The 16,907-nt window shown below is 32.0% G+C and overlaps 4 protein-coding genes across 7 annotated transcripts; all 4 read left to right on the top strand.

Moving 5' to 3' along the window:
- Nucleotides 1–82: 82 nt before the first annotated feature.
- LOC145936933 (uncharacterized) lies at nucleotides 83–4,404 on the top strand. 4 transcript variants are annotated; one of them, XM_083039610.1, is made up of 5 exons: nucleotides 83–155; nucleotides 1,577–1,765; nucleotides 2,319–3,100; nucleotides 3,382–3,533; nucleotides 3,658–4,404. In XM_083039610.1, exons 3-5 carry the CDS (start codon nucleotides 2,321–2,323, stop codon nucleotides 4,064–4,066), a joined length of 1,341 nt encoding a protein of 446 aa, XP_082895736.1. In that variant the 5' UTR covers nucleotides 83–155; nucleotides 1,577–1,765; nucleotides 2,319–2,320; the 3' UTR covers nucleotides 4,067–4,404. The 4 variants fall into 4 exon arrangements, with proteins under 4 accessions (XP_082895736.1, XP_082895734.1, XP_082895735.1 ...); XM_083039608.1 differs by having other exon boundaries at nucleotides 123–1,327; XM_083039609.1 differs by having other exon boundaries at nucleotides 123–254.
- A 476-nt stretch (nucleotides 4,405–4,880) lies between these two features.
- On the top strand, nucleotides 4,881–8,567 carry LOC145937323 (uncharacterized). Its single transcript, XM_083040307.1, has 4 exons — nucleotides 4,881–5,214; nucleotides 5,521–5,851; nucleotides 6,090–6,647; nucleotides 6,737–8,567. Exons 1-4 carry the CDS (start codon nucleotides 5,077–5,079, stop codon nucleotides 7,432–7,434), a joined length of 1,725 nt encoding a protein of 574 aa, XP_082896433.1. The 5' UTR covers nucleotides 4,881–5,076; the 3' UTR covers nucleotides 7,435–8,567.
- A 401-nt stretch (nucleotides 8,568–8,968) lies between these two features.
- Nucleotides 8,969–13,563, top strand: Mus304 (mutagen-sensitive 304). The gene is made up of 13 exons (XM_083040746.1): nucleotides 8,969–9,412; nucleotides 9,480–9,750; nucleotides 9,839–10,074; nucleotides 10,160–10,290; nucleotides 10,393–10,487; nucleotides 10,568–10,708; nucleotides 10,800–10,945; nucleotides 11,070–11,477; nucleotides 11,574–11,662; nucleotides 11,728–11,867; nucleotides 11,944–11,985; nucleotides 12,112–12,678; nucleotides 13,018–13,563. The coding sequence occupies exons 1-13, from the start codon at nucleotides 9,203–9,205 to the stop codon at nucleotides 13,239–13,241; spliced, it is 2,700 nt and encodes an 899-aa protein (XP_082896872.1). The 5' UTR covers nucleotides 8,969–9,202; the 3' UTR covers nucleotides 13,242–13,563.
- Nucleotides 13,564–13,680: 117 nt separating this feature from the next.
- Nucleotides 13,681–16,821, top strand: LOC145937612 (sugar transporter SWEET1). The gene is made up of 7 exons (XM_083040770.1): nucleotides 13,681–14,170; nucleotides 14,295–14,461; nucleotides 14,894–14,971; nucleotides 15,204–15,327; nucleotides 15,420–15,575; nucleotides 15,661–15,780; nucleotides 15,886–16,821. The coding sequence occupies exons 2-7, from the start codon at nucleotides 14,385–14,387 to the stop codon at nucleotides 15,997–15,999; spliced, it is 669 nt and encodes a 222-aa protein (XP_082896896.1). The 5' UTR covers nucleotides 13,681–14,170; nucleotides 14,295–14,384; the 3' UTR covers nucleotides 16,000–16,821.
- Nucleotides 16,822–16,907: the final 86 nt, after the last annotated feature.

Genomic DNA, 16,907 nt, shown 5'->3' on the forward strand with positions numbered 1-16,907 from the left:
CGTTCTCTGATTGGTCAATCGAGCGCTACGTCATGTCGACCCAAAATGGCTCCCCCAATCACTGTTGGCGGCGAACGAAGCTCGAGTTGGCTCATCTATCTCGATATTTTCGTGCTCGATGGTTGAGCTGACGGGAGAGAAACCGTCTCCCCCAAGTAAGTCCATTGTGAACATATTCGACGTTACGCGAGAACGAATTTACCGGGAACACGTGCCAGAAAATGCAAGTTATCGGGTCGTCGCGTTAAGAAAAAGTGAGTGTCCGTTTCGTCCCGCGATACACGTGGGCTTCCGGCAAAAAGAGAAAGAGAAAAGAAATATTCGAGTCGATCGGAACCGTCGTCCGCGGCCTTGTTAGATGGGCGATTCATTTCTTTTGGTGTCTCGCGCGCGTAAACTCGCCACGAATATGAATTTCGCGAACCAGCCGACAATTCTGTGAATTCGTCGGCGTTGAGTAAGAGAGTTGCTTAAACGGGAGAGAGAAAGAGAGGGAGGAATCTGGTGCGCGAATGTGTGTATGCAGCAAGCGGCGACAGGAGAGAAAGAGAGAGAGTGAGGACACGCACGAGAGAGAGAGAGTGAGAAAGAGCGAAAGAGCGAGAATGGGAGCGAGAGGAGCAAGAGGCGCCGCCAACGTTCGCTTTTACGAAACGCGTTTTATGCCGGTTACTGCTCTCTCTCCTCGGGCGGTTCTCTCTCCAAGCACTCCACGACGGACGCGACTTCGTCGTGGTGTTTACACCCCCGAGGGTGACATTCCCTCCCCCCCTTCCTCGGTGTCGTCTCGGTCGCGTTTACGCGGGATTCAAAGACCCCCCGCGCGGGAGCTTTGACGTAACGCGAGAAACTGTGTGGCGTCGTCCACGCAGTTGAAAGAAAAAGAAAAAAAAAAAAAAAAAAAAAAAAGTGTTGTGTTGTTTTCCTCTAAATAGGGGTAGATGTCCATAGAAGAGATAAAGAGTAGAATTTCGCGTCGCGAGTGACCGGGTTTTTCGCTGTGACGGGCGTCCGTCATCCGAGAGCGATGCCTGCCGCGAGGATGACGTTTGACGTTTGTCAATTCGCGCGAATCGAGTCTGCCGCGACACGCGCCGCGTCACACGGGCCGGAGGAGGAGACGCGTTTTCGCGGAATTGGCGGGGATCGCGATCGCGGATCGATCGCGACACTCTCGGTCTTCGCTTCTCCTCCAGGCCCGCCCCCGATCCGATGATCTCGCGCGCGCGATAATCTCGAGCTTCCTCCGGGAACTCCGCTCCCGGAATTTGATTCGCGCGCACGCATGGATCTCTCTCTGTCTGGACGTGCGGTGAAGTGGCCGATGGTAAGGCATCGCATTGTCCGCTGCGATGTGTCCGCCTTGCAGCGGAGACGCATTACGTACCATATATATTATATACATATATGTGAACTATAGAAAGAAAGAAAAAAAAAAAAAAATAGGAGATTCACGTGAGAACAAAGATCCCCCGCAAAACATGCACATTAGAGAATGCTAACTTTTTAACATCTTCTCTCAACTCCACTCGACGCTTGTACTGCAGATTTGTGACATGTAGAATTTTTCACTTAGGCCAGTCGATTCTAAGGAGACGAGTGCTTCTGCTACTTCCAACGGCGGTCGGCGTATTAGCCTTATGGTTGCAACATCCTCACGGTTATCTATGGAGGATTAACATTATTGATACCTGCCTATATCTGGATTAATTAGATATTCTTCGCTGTACCTTTGGTCTTCCAGCTTCTGCTATTTTATTATAAGGTAACTTGATTTACAACAAGCTTTATTTGACTAACTCCAAATAATATGATATAGGTGTGTAATACACTGATGGATGTGTTAGAAAGTACTCGGAATATATTCCTTTTAATTTTCTTTTGCTACTGCAATAGAAGGATTAATTGCCATTGTTTGAAAAAGATCTAAATAAAGGTCAAAATTAATTTCCTTATGGAAATGAAAGAATATACTGAGAGAAATATACTGCAAGTATTTTGTAACACATATCTACAGACATTTCTCTATTTTTCATATTGTTGTTACTTGCCTTTAATTTAAGAAGATGAATTGTCGAACACTGTATCGAGATTTATTCATATATATCTTATATAATGCTTCCAAGATTATCCGATTACATATATATATGTATATTTAATTAGCAATTAGACAAAATTTTAAAATTGTGAGCATATAATAATATTACCACACGTTTTACAAAATGTAAAGAAGTTTATTTATATGATAAATCTTATTTTGATTGTACATATTATAATCAACATGAACTGAAATAGAACAATTAAATTTCTGTTATTAGAAATGTCCTCTCGAGATTACGATAGAAGAAGAGGAGGCAGCGGCAGCAGCTCGAGCAGACTGCGGATGGACACGAGCGTATCGCAGCCCAGACCACACGGCGAGAGTTCTAGCAAACGAAAAGAGATAGACAATGTGATGCGGAAAGCGCGCGAGTCACAATCGAGCTACTGGAACAAGAAGCTGCTGGAGGCGGAAGAACGGGATCCAAACAGATGGCGTCACAGCGGATACAAGGAGCTGTACGTCGGTGGTACCAGTGGCAGCGGTGAACCCAGCAGAGGAGGCCACCCCAGAAGCCCGAGAAGTCCTCGACCTCGCAGTCCTCACAGTCCGCGGCCGCGTAGTCCTCGAGCGAGGAGTCCGCGATCTCCGCGCGAGCGTAATACTTCCCGCGAGCACAACAGAGGCAGACAACCGGCCGCTCGTAGCCCCAGCACGGGCAGCACGTGCTCCGACAGATCGTGTTCCGTTTGCTCGCCGAAGGAACGACGACGTGTCGTGCCGCCATCCCGTTCGCGTTCGCGATCGATGACGCCGGTACGAGCCAGAGCGCATCCTAAGGAAGTGGTCGCTTCCAGTTCGCGAGCTCTGCCGCCTCGTGGTAGACCGCGATCGCCGCCGCTTCCGCGTCCGCGTACGCCGCCGCCGGCACCGCAGCAACCGCCGCGTCATCAGAAGGACTACAAGACTCTGAAGGAGAAAGAGGCCAAGATTCGCCGTAAAGAGAAACACCAAAGCAGATTGCCGGAGGACCCGCGAGTACCAGATCCCATCCCATTGGTAAAACGATCGTTTACTTTTTTCCTTTCTCGAAGAAGACTTTTTGTAAAAATGAAAAAATTCTACGAAGAACAACATTTACGTGTAGACACATTTATATACTATACACACAATAGTATACGATATAGAATGAATATATATTATATAATATATATATATATATATATATATATATATATATATATTATGATATAATATTATATATTAAATATTATATACAGTGATATATTTCTTTTAACATTATATACGATATTAGGAATACTTGTATTAAAATTGTGCAGATGCGTAAGGCAGTCAAAGTGGAAAAAACACATACGAGTCATGGAGCACCACAACTGATGCGACCTCCACCGGAATCCTCGCCTAGTGACGATAGTGACAGTTCTTCCACTACATCCCATGTTGGACCGCCGAGAATGACATTATCTGAACGGTATTTCGTGAAACCATATTATTCAATATAGAAGGACAACATAAAACTCGAATAAACAATACATTATATCTTTAATTTTTGCAAGATTAAATAATGATGAATTTTGGTGTATTTTTCTATATAGATTTGGTAAAATGGCACAATGGAGCGTGGATCGTAGGGACATGGAAAATATGCGCATCACAAAAGACGGCGAGAACGCAATGAAGGTCGTTATAGAGGGCGAAGAGAGAATCGCACGTCTAGGATACGATTCGCCACCACCTGGACATTATCCCGAGTCGCTTCTAGCACAAGGACCGAGAGGTTTCGAGGGTTGGGACGACGTACGCGTCCGCTACGACTACTATAAGGCGAGAGGTTATCTACGCGACCTCACCCTTGATGATTATATCAAGTGGGAAGAATGGTGGTACAAGTATCAGGAATGGCTCGAGGCCGAACGGTTTTACGAGCAATGGGCTTCGTCGTCAAATCGTCCTTCTGGTGGTAGTCGCAAGAGACGCGGACGACGCAACAACGCCGCTCACTAAAATATATATGACAAGAAATCTATTGTGGATTGTGCTGCAAGATATATCATAACATCTGTATACTTAGAGTGTACAGGGAACATATGTATAAGTACTCTATATATATCAAAATAAAAAAGTATATATGTGAACAAAATAATTTAATTTTGAAAAAATATATTAAATAATTTCGCAAAATTCTATATCTTAAATTTTAAATCAAATTTGTTTTACCATCTTTGATATAAAAAACATTTGAAATTCATATCTTTATAGAATTAGATTTATATATGTATAATTGGTAATTATAATATTTATATATAATCTCTATATGTAATAGACTAAATTAAATTACCTTTGATCATTTCGTCATTATTAATAATATATAAAGAATAAAGACTGTTACATAATTATTTGAAACAGACGTATTTTATGAATGAAAAAATTCATAAATTATATTTTCTCATATATTTTTCAACTTATTAAACAGATCGATGTAATATCCGAAAAGTAATTTGTCGTACATTATAAGATTATAAAAGTTTAATTTTGTAACCATCTCTTAATAAGAAACTTATTGCAGAATTCCATTTATCAGTATATTGACAAATATCTTAAATTTTTTTTGAAAATGTCATACAATAAAAGTTCTTTGCAATCTTTTCAAAAAACATTTTGATTAGAATCGTAAATATCAGAGTTATGTTCGTAAATCTACTCATCTTACAGAGGAGCTTTAGATTAACCAATCAGGAAAGTTTGCTACTTTTGCTCTGATTGGTCAATTAAACGCTACTCCATTTCGAGTAGTTTTTTGAACGCAGTTCTAAGATAGTGTTTCACGAAGAACGACGCGCGCGGAATGGCCGTTTTAAGGTTTTTCTTTATTACGTACTTTTCGTAAATAAACTAATATCCTTGGCCCGATTTGCTGACGTACCTGGCTATACTATGAGAATATTGCAACAATAATAATACACAATTGGAACAATATTGCAGAAGCGTGATATTTGTTTGATATTACATTCGAGATGTCAACAGATCACAGTGGCAAAGGTTACACACCTTTACCGCAAAATATAAGCAATACTGATACCGAAGATGAAGAGGAACGTTTAACTCGACCTAATCATATTACCTACAAGATCGACAATACTACGACAATAGCGGTGCGAAATATTAATATATGTCACAAGAATGTCTTCATAAAATTTGACTTGAGCCTCTGGAATTAAAGTAACATTCATTCAAAATCTATATAAAAGAGAATAAGATCTTATATTCTTCAGAGTCAAAGATCGAAAAATGTCTTTCTAAAATATTTCAATCTTTTTTTTTTTAATTTAAAAATGTATACTCATAATTATACATCAGTGTTTATAATCTATGCATATATTACTATGAATGTATGATAGATGATATGAATATCAATACTTGCAATGCTTCAAATTCAAATTTTTATATTTGTTTTTCAGGAATTACATGCAGGTCATGAAAATGGTGTGTTTTATCCACTGGATGAAACACAAAATCTAGGAAATAGTGCAAGAAATAGACAAAACACAATTAAATGTTATCAGGATGATATACCAGTAATGGTAATTGAAGGAAGTGAGCAGAATGATTTCTGGCAGAGGAAAGATATGTCGCCAATGAGACGTTTCTGCCTAGTCGCATCCATATTATTATGTATTGTTACAATAGTTATCTTTTTGTATGTATTACCTTGTGACAGTTCAATGATTTGTCCACCAATTATCGAATCACAATCGTCCATATCATGGGACAAAACTTTACAAGATGTTGGTAAGTTTATTTTATTACTGTTATTATTGTAAACTATGTGCACACTTGTATAAATATAATTTTTATATATAATATTTTCAATTCTTATTCTCTTTTGAAATAAATAATTATAAAAATATAATTATTTATACTATGTGATATTTGCATTAAGTATTACTAATTATTTCATTAAATGCTAAATATTTAATTTAGTATAAAATAATTTACAATATAAATTTTTTATATTTATTGATTACAGAAATACATGGGCCTATTACTACAGTACCTGGATCTCCATACAATCTGATATTTCTTCTTCGTGGTGAACAATATAGAGAAAATGATACAAAGAATACAATGGTACAAAGACAAATACTACCAGAAGGAGGAGGAGTTATGTCGATGCAAGGGAATAGTGGATTACCACTATGGCTGGTACCATTAAAGAAATCACCTACTATTATAGATTGTGCTAGTATTGATATCGATCAATCCGGAAAGCCTGACTGTATTGTTGCTGGTGAACAAGGCCTGCTTGTTAGTATAGAACCGATTGCTGGAACAATTCATTGGAGTGCCACAACTCATACATTTTCCAAATTACCAGTTATTCTACCAGATATCAATGCAGATAATATCGAAGATTTATTAAGTGTAGCAGTAGATGATGGAAATGTGTTATACCTTGCTTTTTTATCTGGCAAGACTGGTCAGTTACTGGAACGTTATTCGGTCAATAATTGCACATCTATTGATATATATAATCTCGTCTCTAACAAGAAGATACTTTTCAATTGTTATGATGTCAATGCAAAACGTATGTACACTGTAGTTATATTATATTTTAATTTTTTAAATTTCTGTTTATGTATCCTACTATTATTAATAAGTGCATATTTGTTACAGTTGTACCAAGATCTATGAGTTTGAAACAATTATTCCACAGTGTAAAAATGCAAAAAGTACATACTAATTTTGTAGCAGAATTAAAATCACCACGATTATTTGAAATAGTAAAACTATACGATAAAGAATATAGTTGGAAGCCTACGCCTCACCACCATTTGACTATAGAAAACGAAGGAGCATGCCCGGGACAACTTTGCCGCGCTAGTGTAAATTTGACGCTCCAAAAATTAACGAATGAATCGATAACCATTTGGGATCACGTGAGTTCGAATGCGTTTGCATCGAAGCCGGCATTTTTAATGGCTTCGGGTAAACCTTATACTTTTGGGTTTGCCATCAAATTTTGGCAATGGATGGATTTATCATCCGATCGTGTAGAAAAAGCGACTATTGCAGAGCAAAGACTTGTAGAAAGAGTTTTAATAGTTATCGTAAACTATACAGATGTTCAAGCTATTAATGCTAGTCAAAGTGATGTAACATTATTGTGCCATGGATTTGATTGTCAGCCAAACTTAAATTCACGCAATCAATTTAGTTCTATCTCAGTTGAGTACATCAATAACAATGAATTTCCAGAATTGATAAGCTATTGGTCTTCATACAATGTAGACTCAACAAAAGGATTGACATCCAAAATACAGGTTATAAAAATGGATTCCATAATGTCTAATTTAATACATGGAGATGTTTAGTTTATTAAATGACTCGATTATTAAATCATGTTCTGAAATGTATAATATGCTCATATTCTGTTGAATAATTTATAAATCACAGATTAATTATAGATTAATTTGTTCAAAAGATAATAGAAATCTACTAACTTTTTCTGTTTCTGTTGCATTGATTAATAGTTCCTAAATTTGTATGTACTTATATTGTATATAAAACTAGTTTAGTAAGCTAAAATCGAGTCAGAAACAAATGTAGACTAGCAAATTATTTGTCGTGAATTAAGTTTTGCTTTTTCTGATTATACTTGGAATGGTGCCTTGAATCAAGCTGTATATAATACTTATGCATATATTTATCATTTATATATATACATAGTATAAACAAATTTTGTGTTTTAATCAAGTATATTCTTTGAGAGTTTAAAAACGTTAAAGAGTATCTGTCTGCCTAAATAATTTTAGAACATTTACATTTTTTATAAAGTTTAAATTTTACCATAAGTGTGTAAACATTAATTATAAAATTAGTGTTTCTTTATGTACAAGCAATGTCGCAGTATTATAAGTTTTATTAATGATAATCTTCTCTCTAGTTTTAACATTATTTTAATTTATTTAATCTTGAATTCACAGCAGTATTAATTTAATATTATTAATTATATCTGATAAGTTGAAAAGTGATTGGTCGAATTTATAAGAACCAACAAACACAATGATTATATAAACTAAAATGATTTACTTAAAACAATGAAAATGTATGTGATATTTTAATTTAATAACAAAAGTATTATGCCAGAGCAAATTCAAAGTATATTTTATATAGTGCAGATATCAATTTAGATTAAGTTTACACACTTACCAAAGAGAAATATTAATAAGGAATTTGGACATTATATGTTTGAATATTGAAATAATTATAGTTGTATCAATTCTGCTTAAGCTTCTTTAGAGAAAGAGAGAGAGTGTGTGTATGTGTGAGAAAGAAAAAGAATGTTTATGTCAGTATGTATATTGAATCTAATGTCTGGTTTTATTCAACACTTATATTATAGTTATATTATTAAGGATTAAAATTTATTGCGACAAATAAGATTATAATGCAAGAAAAAAATGTAATAGACATAAATTTTGATTTTATCTAAAATAAAACAAATACAGATAAAATGTGAGTAAATCAATTTGTAGTCATTTAAATATAAATAAATAAAACTAAAAAATGTGTGTAATGTTAAATGACTAACAAATTTCAATCACATTGATCATTTTATATATATTATTTATTATTATGAATAATATGAATTTATTATTTAAATCGATAAAGATCTTTAAATCATTTTTATAACATTTCTTATTCTACCTTTATATATTTAGTACACAATTTATATATATATATATATATATATATTTCAGTAAGATATATATATGTACAGGATGTGTTCTGAAATTCACTGGCAGTGAATTTTAGAACACATTTACAGATATATTCTACTGCGCATGCGTTGAAAATTCCACAATCTAGGCGCGCGCCTAGATATTTTGTATGTCTCGTGTTCATCAATGTTTATGGTAGTGACAAATTCATTTTGCCGAAATATGAATAGTTTTGTATAATTCCATAAATTGCAATCTATTTTTTCGTTTATTGTGACAACAATATGAAACGCCCTAATTTTACCACCATATCTATCGTTAAGAGAAAAAATGTGAATTGCATGAAGAGAATCGCATAAAGAACGATCTAAGCCGCTTTGTTTCATATATACATTTGTTAATAATTTAGCACATCACAATGTTTAAACGTCCTGAGAACGCGATAACGAAGGATTGTTATATGTCCGTGAAAAGAGCGAGACTCGACTCTCCCGAAAGGGATCCGCAGCATAGCAAGGCAAATAGGACTTCCGAGAAGAAGAATGCACAATATGATGATCTCTGGGGTGACGATTTCGCCGAAGAAGATATCGAAGAAATGGAACTGATTGCATCTCAAGCATTGCAGGTATTGCGATCTACACTGAGAAAATATTCGATTTAAGAATAATTCGAAAATGTAATTTATTTTCCAGACGAGCAATAATATATTAGACAATTCGAAACCGGTTGAAAGTGGCTTGCATTCAATGAAATCAGACTTGTCAGAGAGACCATCTACCGCTGCCTGCAATGAAACATCGCGTTTGAAGCTGTCACGACTTGCGGGAAAGTCTGACTTGTGTATGAAAAAGGATATACAGACCAAGAGTCAGGATATTAATTATTCTCAGTTTAGAAACAAATTAATAAATAGAGAAAGTCACAACTCGACGTTTCAGAAGGGAAATAACATTATTGTATCAGGTAATTATTGTTATACATACAAAACTAAAGAAATAAATCTGAGAAAGTATCTTGTCTATATAATTTCTTTACACATATATATTTACAGATGATAAGGAATTGGAAAAATTAAAAAATAAAAATAAGAAATTACTAAACGACTTTACAACCAAAGATGGTGAAACTATATTTTTACGGCAACAATTACAGCAAATTCAGTTACGAGCCGAAAATGAAAAATTAGAAAAGATGCGTTTAATTGAAGAGCAAGCCAATAATCACAGATTAGAGATCAACAAAATTTGTAAAGAGAAGGAACAGTTGAAAACACAATTAGAATTACAAGTATATATATATATATATATTGTATTTATTTTTTGATTCTATTACTACAAAAATAGAATTAATATTATTAATTATTAATTCACAGAATTTAGAAATAGGAAATCTGCAGGAACGTTGTAAACGATTAGAATCTGGAAATATTAAATTGGAAGAACCACAATCATTGTACATGAATACTTCTTTTAATAGGAGCAGATGTAACACTTCAATCGATCGGTAAGCTGGTACTCTGGAAAACAAGACATCTCTAAATTGTTTGATTACAGAGTTTTGAAATCAATATTTAAAGTGTATATAAAATCAATTTTAACTTAACAGACTAACAAATGCGAACAGAAATCCAGTAAAAGAAGTATGTGTACAAGCTAATATCTACAAGAAAACCAATCATCAACTTCAGACATATGATACTTGTGAGTATGCTAATGAAAAATATACATGAATTATGTATATTATTAAGTTTTATAATCTTTCAGTTTTAAATATTCTTTAGATTTTCCACTTGCGGGAATTTCAGAATTAATGTTTGAAGCATCATTGCCAGAGAAACCCATTGTTAATATCAAAGTCATAGAAAAAACTGGAAGACGAAATTTGCCTATTTTGCAAGAAGAAGAAACATTTAGGATATTTGGTGAATAGAGATATATTTGTAATATTATTCTTATTATTGTTTTCCCTCTACAAAAAATATACTAATAAAATCGTTTTTTTGTACATTGCAGAAAATCCCGACTTGGTAAAACCAGTGATTACTATGGTAGATGAGAAAAAATTGACAATACAATTTGTTTTACCTGAAATTGCAATCATTGAGAGAAAAGCTAATACTGAGATAGAATCGGAAAAATGTATACCAATAATCAATAAGGTACATATATATATAAAAATTTGAATCTCTAAATATGACACAGTGTGCATTTGGAATTAATAATAATGAAGGAATATTATGCATATTCATCAAATTTATATATATGCATTTTTATCTTTTTTAGCTGGTTTTGACCACGAGGGAGCTAATGCTGAACGTTGTAGAAGTTTTGCAAATGATTTTTCAAGCTATGAGGAACGATGATATTCGAGATATGAACGATCTATATTTTTCTGATGTTTATGAGAATCATAATATTTGTATCAAGTCCGAATGCGAAGCAAACGCATGGCATGAAGGAGAACGCGGTATCGAGGCGAGAAGAATGCTTGGTGCACTTTCACATATTAGTTTGGTATCATCATACTTAAGCAATTACTTAGCAGGAAAGTCACTATTGATAACGCGCAATGATGAGTGCTATAATCGTTACCTACCTCAAATGACACGTTATAATGCATGGCCAAAAAAAAATCACGAATTTGAAATTCTTGAGATCATTCTAGAATGCGTTACTTTAATAGGACGTGTTGTGAGTACATACTATTTTATTTTTTAAGCTATAGTTTTTTATCAGATAAAAATATTTCTATCTTTGACAATAATTGATAGATATTATTATTTGCAGAGAAGATCTCATCAATTTACAGGTCTTATTAATGCAATAATAAAAGTACTGTGCAATGTACAGCAGAAAGTAGGTTACTGTAAGAAAGGGTACGGCAATATTATTCTCTCATGATTAAACGTTTGCAAATTTGTAAATACAATTATTTTTCCAGATTAGAATACATATGTCTTATCTTTAAACAATTAGTGTTTTCGAGGCCACTGTCACTTTGTTATGTTTCATTAGTAGATTTCCTAATGATCTTCAGTAAATGCTATACTGAATTTGTACCGAAACTCTGCAGCAGTTTGCGTAAGTATATATTGTGCACATTTAACAAATAATTTGTGCACTTTATGATATTAATTATCATAAATTATTTTAATAGAATCAGTGAAAAACTGGAAAGGTATTTTACATTTCACATCAGGTAACTATTGCCATTATGCCATTCTGTAATAAGTTCACATTTTTTTTCTTTTTTTTTATGGCATATTTAGTTCGTTTTAAAAGGGACAGATCAATAATAACAAGTACACATTTTCTATGCTTTTAGATGCTTGTGTCTTACAAATTCTTATACTGCAATTGGAGCACTTTAATCCAGACTTTCTCACTATTATAAATATAAGTCATGGGTTAATATCATCTGTGTGGGATATTCTGCAAACGAATAATAATTTATTGAGAATTGAGAATTCAGAATTGTGTAACTGTTATATGAAGCTATTACGAGTCACAATTAATATGTTGAAAAAGTCTTCTGAAACCAAATTAGATATAATCGATAATACTGAATGGCAGGATTCATTCTCTGGTTCCAAGAAGTGTTACATCTTAAAGAAAGTTAATTATAAAAATTATACATGTCAGACAAAATGCAGCGAGCAGAATATGGAAAAACATCTATCTGATATATATCCAGAAAAGTTGGACAAACATTTTTGGCTTGGTATTAAAAAGATCCAGCATAAAATATTGAAACAAGGCATTAGGTTTTTATCTCATCTCGTAATTTGTAATCCAGAATTTCTTACCCGTTCATCTGACATAGAAGATATGTTTAATTTATTTATACGAAACATCGCTTTCTTCGACGACTTGATTCTTCATGAAAATGAACGTAAGTATTATAAGATTCACAATATACATTGTGTCATATAATATGAATACATCTTAAACAGAATGTTTCAGAAATAGATATCTAAACATATTCTATTCACTTTAGAATAAAAAACTTTATTATAATCAAAATTATTTCAATTTGAAAAAAATGTTTTTATATCCATACTTAAAATTGCATTTATACATGTGCATGCGTGTGCACATACATGATTTTTTCTCATTTTTAAGATGAATAAAATATGCTATCAAAATTTGACTATTTTTTTTCTATTTCTGAAACATTCTTTATATTTATATTTTATGGCAAATGATATATATGTTTATTTTACTATTTTAGGAGAAGCATTAGATATTATAAAATCTACATTATTTAATAAAAGTATACAGAATGAAGTTGAAATACCTCATGAAGAAATACATATTCATCAACTGAATATTAGACATTTAAAAAATAAGATTATTCCTGGAACCAAAAGAATTGGAACAATTAAAGATTATAATAGAACATACATGACTATTAAAGCACTGTATAATTCTAAAACAGAATACAAAGATAATTAAATCTGTGAAATTCTCAAAATTGTGTTTCCATGTTGTGTATACAAATATATGTATGTATATAGTATATATATTTTCTAGCAAGATGATGCATTGATCAATATTCATTACAGGCATAGTGTTACAATATTCAACACTGTGTAAGCATAAAAAATATCTCATTTATTAACATATTGAAAAACTTCATGTAACATTCTAAACACAATATAATTTCACATTTTATTATTTGTAACTCATAAAAGCGAGAAACGAAATTAATTAAAAACGAAATATTTTCATTAAAAAAATTAGATTTATCTTACAAAAATTGTTGACAATATTTTTTTATTTTACAATAATAACATGTTATACTGTTATACTTTTTTATGGATATTTTTTCTTAATAGATATATAGGATACAATAATACTTTTTATACTGCTTTTATACTTTATTATATTCGACTTTAAAATATAGTTGGACAGAGTGTACTCATGATAACAGTATATCAAGTGTCATGTATAATGCATTGTGACCTTGATGTTGCCATGTCCCCCACTTAGAACATGTTGTAAGGTCTAAGGTGAACATGCGACAGAGAAAGCATTTAACCTCGTATATCTCTGTCCTTCAATTTTGTCCACAATCTATAGAATTTGGAGTGCAGCAGAGTGTAAAAGTGAGCCACTGATACAGACTGATAGTCGGCAGCTCTTGAGTTTGATTCCACTTGATTATTATTTGCTACAAGTTTTTTAAGATACAAACATTTAAGGAATTCAACGAATTTGATACCTCAAAATTAAGAGACGAAAAATTCAAGACACATTTATAGGCAAAAAAAGAATTACAAGACAGCACGTGCAAGCAAACTAATAAATGAAAAAGTGAAGAGAATTGGAAGAGGAAACTACTATATCCCATACAAAACAGAAATAATAATTGAACGAAAGAAGTAAGAATTCAGTGCAGTTCAGTGATTGCATTCGAGTACACTTTGACGTCATTCGAGCCAATTGAATCCATTGCCGCGAATCAGTTCTCTATATCTACACTGTTTAAATCTGATTAATTTGCAGCACTTGATAAGATTGATAATTGACGAGTGGTGCATAACTCTGTATCTGTAACAAGCAACGACTGATACAAACGAATCGCAAAAAAGCAAAATGGTCCTGGAACAATACAAAGAAATTGTTGCATCTTGTGCCATGTACACTACGATGGCACAAATGTTAGCTGGAACGTAAGTATATTATAATGCAATAAATATTTTTTTATCTTATTTTTTTCTTTTTAATAAATATAAATTAATGTTTTGCACGAGAAAGAGAGAGATATGTATATAATGGAAATTTTTATTAGGAATATTTTCATATTTTAATATTATAGACATATAGAAAAGAAAAATATTTTTTAAAAATTAACTTAAATTTGAAACATTCTTCCACACAACAGTTGTAACAATTGATATACTGCATCAGTATTCTGCTCAATAATAGCTTGTATTGTCATATTTTGCAATTCATCATTTTTAATATTTGCTTACTATCGAGGTATAATGTGAATTGTTTCTTAAAACTTCTTTCTAAATGCAATATATTCAAAGTTATAAAATTTACATTAATTTAAAAAGTGCTGTTTATTTTTACCACAGTTATATTATCATAATTTGCAGATTAATATGCAAGGACATACACAAGAAAGGTACAGCTAGAGGAGTTGATCCAATGCCTTTTCTTGGTGGAATAGGATTGTAAGTACACATATACATACACATTCTTTTTATAATTAAAAATACAAAAATTATTTAATAACTAAATTCCATGTATTTTATAAATAACAGTATATTTTATAAGATTTTTTATTGCTGATTAATTATTGAATTCATTACTGAAGACTGAATTCACATTTGCTTATATTACAATAAAGTAATATTAAAATTAAATAAATAAATTGCATTATGTGATTAAATTAATGCTTTTTAGATGTATACTGATGCTTCGATACGCATTGATGTTAAATGATTCTACTATGATAAATGTTAATATATTTGGCTTATTGACAAGCATTGTCTATATGATAGTGTATTACTACTACGCTCCAAATACGGTATTTGACAAAAGCTTGAATAAAATATATTTAATTAGCATTTTCTAGATTAAATTTAAATTTTCTAATAATTATGTAATGTCTTTTTCTAGGGAGAAGTGTTTAAGTTAATATTCAAGGTAACAGTCTTTGTGATGATATTCCTTGTGTATGCGCAAATTGAACATCCAACAAATGTCGAATTTAGATTTGGCATAGTAGTTACAGTACTCCTTCTTCTCTTAATTGCATCTCCTTTAGTGCATCTGGTAAGATACGTTCATAATATTTTTATATATTAAATATTTTTATAAAAAATTTTGTATTGATATAATAATATTGCTCGTTTTTTAGAATCAGGTTATAAAAACAAAAAACACCGAAATTCTTCCATTTCCACTTATCTTTATGGGCACTCTGGTTTCCTTTCTGTGGTTACTGTACGGTCTTATCATCAACAATATTTTTATAATTGTAAGTATAGTCTAACAGTTCAAAAATTTAAAATACGCGAGATAACTCTAATAGACATTGCAAATTATTGTCGGTATCTATTGTACTCTATACATTTTTAAATAGTTTCAGAATGCAGTTGGTTTTACTCTTAACATAGTTCAATTATCTCTTTTTGTGATATTTCCATCCAAAAATTCACGAGTTGAATTATTGAGTGAGGAGAAAAAAGAAGATTAAAACAGTCTTCCAGAATTTTAAAAAGAAAAATATTTCTTATATTCAAAATTATATTTTCTATATGCATTTTTGGCAGTATTTTACTATAGATATTTGCAGTTGCTGATTTTGCTATGAATAAAAAAGAAACTGGTTGAAAGAATATTCTAGTGCCATAAAAACTAATTTCAAGAATTCTAAATACTTTATTATATAAAAAATATATTTTATATACAGTATAGCCTGACTTCTAATCGCATGGCAAATACTTGATCCATTTGGGCTCGTAGAATTTCACTTTGACATATTTGAGAATAAGAATATATTTCGAACATATAATTAAATATATTATAAAATTCTTATTTTAATTTTAAATAATATATTTAATAAAATATTTCTTTTTTTGCATAAGCATTATAAGTGCACTTTAGAGATTTATATTGCATCTTTGTGTTTGTTGTCATTAGATAATTTCTAAGTCTGGATCCGATATATATTGGGTGTAAACTATTACTCCAATATGATTTAGCATTCCACTAATCTATAACTAATGCATAATACACACGTACAAAAAAATTATATATAAACAATTTACGTACAAAGTTTTATTTATATTTATTGTTGAGTATATTATATATATCAAAGAAATAAGCTATATATGTACTGTTGATACGAAGAAAGATGTATAAAAAGGAGAAATACTGCTCTTTGTATATACATACAAATGAGGTAATTTTCTAACGATATAATTACAGCAAATTTGCAAAAATGAATAAGAGTTGTGAAGTAAAATGAGGTTGTGTTTATGTTGTTTTTAAATAAAATATACAACATTTATTATTATTATTATAAAATGTTATGTTATAAAATTTGCCTTATTTTTCCTCAGAATTAACAAATTCAATCTTCAATCACGTGTACATGTCATC

Source organism: Prenolepis imparis, unplaced genomic scaffold (genome assembly GCF_030444845.1).
Source record: "Prenolepis imparis isolate NDT839.2.m4 unplaced genomic scaffold, iyPreImpa1.0 SCAF_6, whole genome shotgun sequence".
Taxonomy (NCBI): domain Eukaryota; kingdom Metazoa; phylum Arthropoda; class Insecta; order Hymenoptera; family Formicidae; genus Prenolepis; species Prenolepis imparis.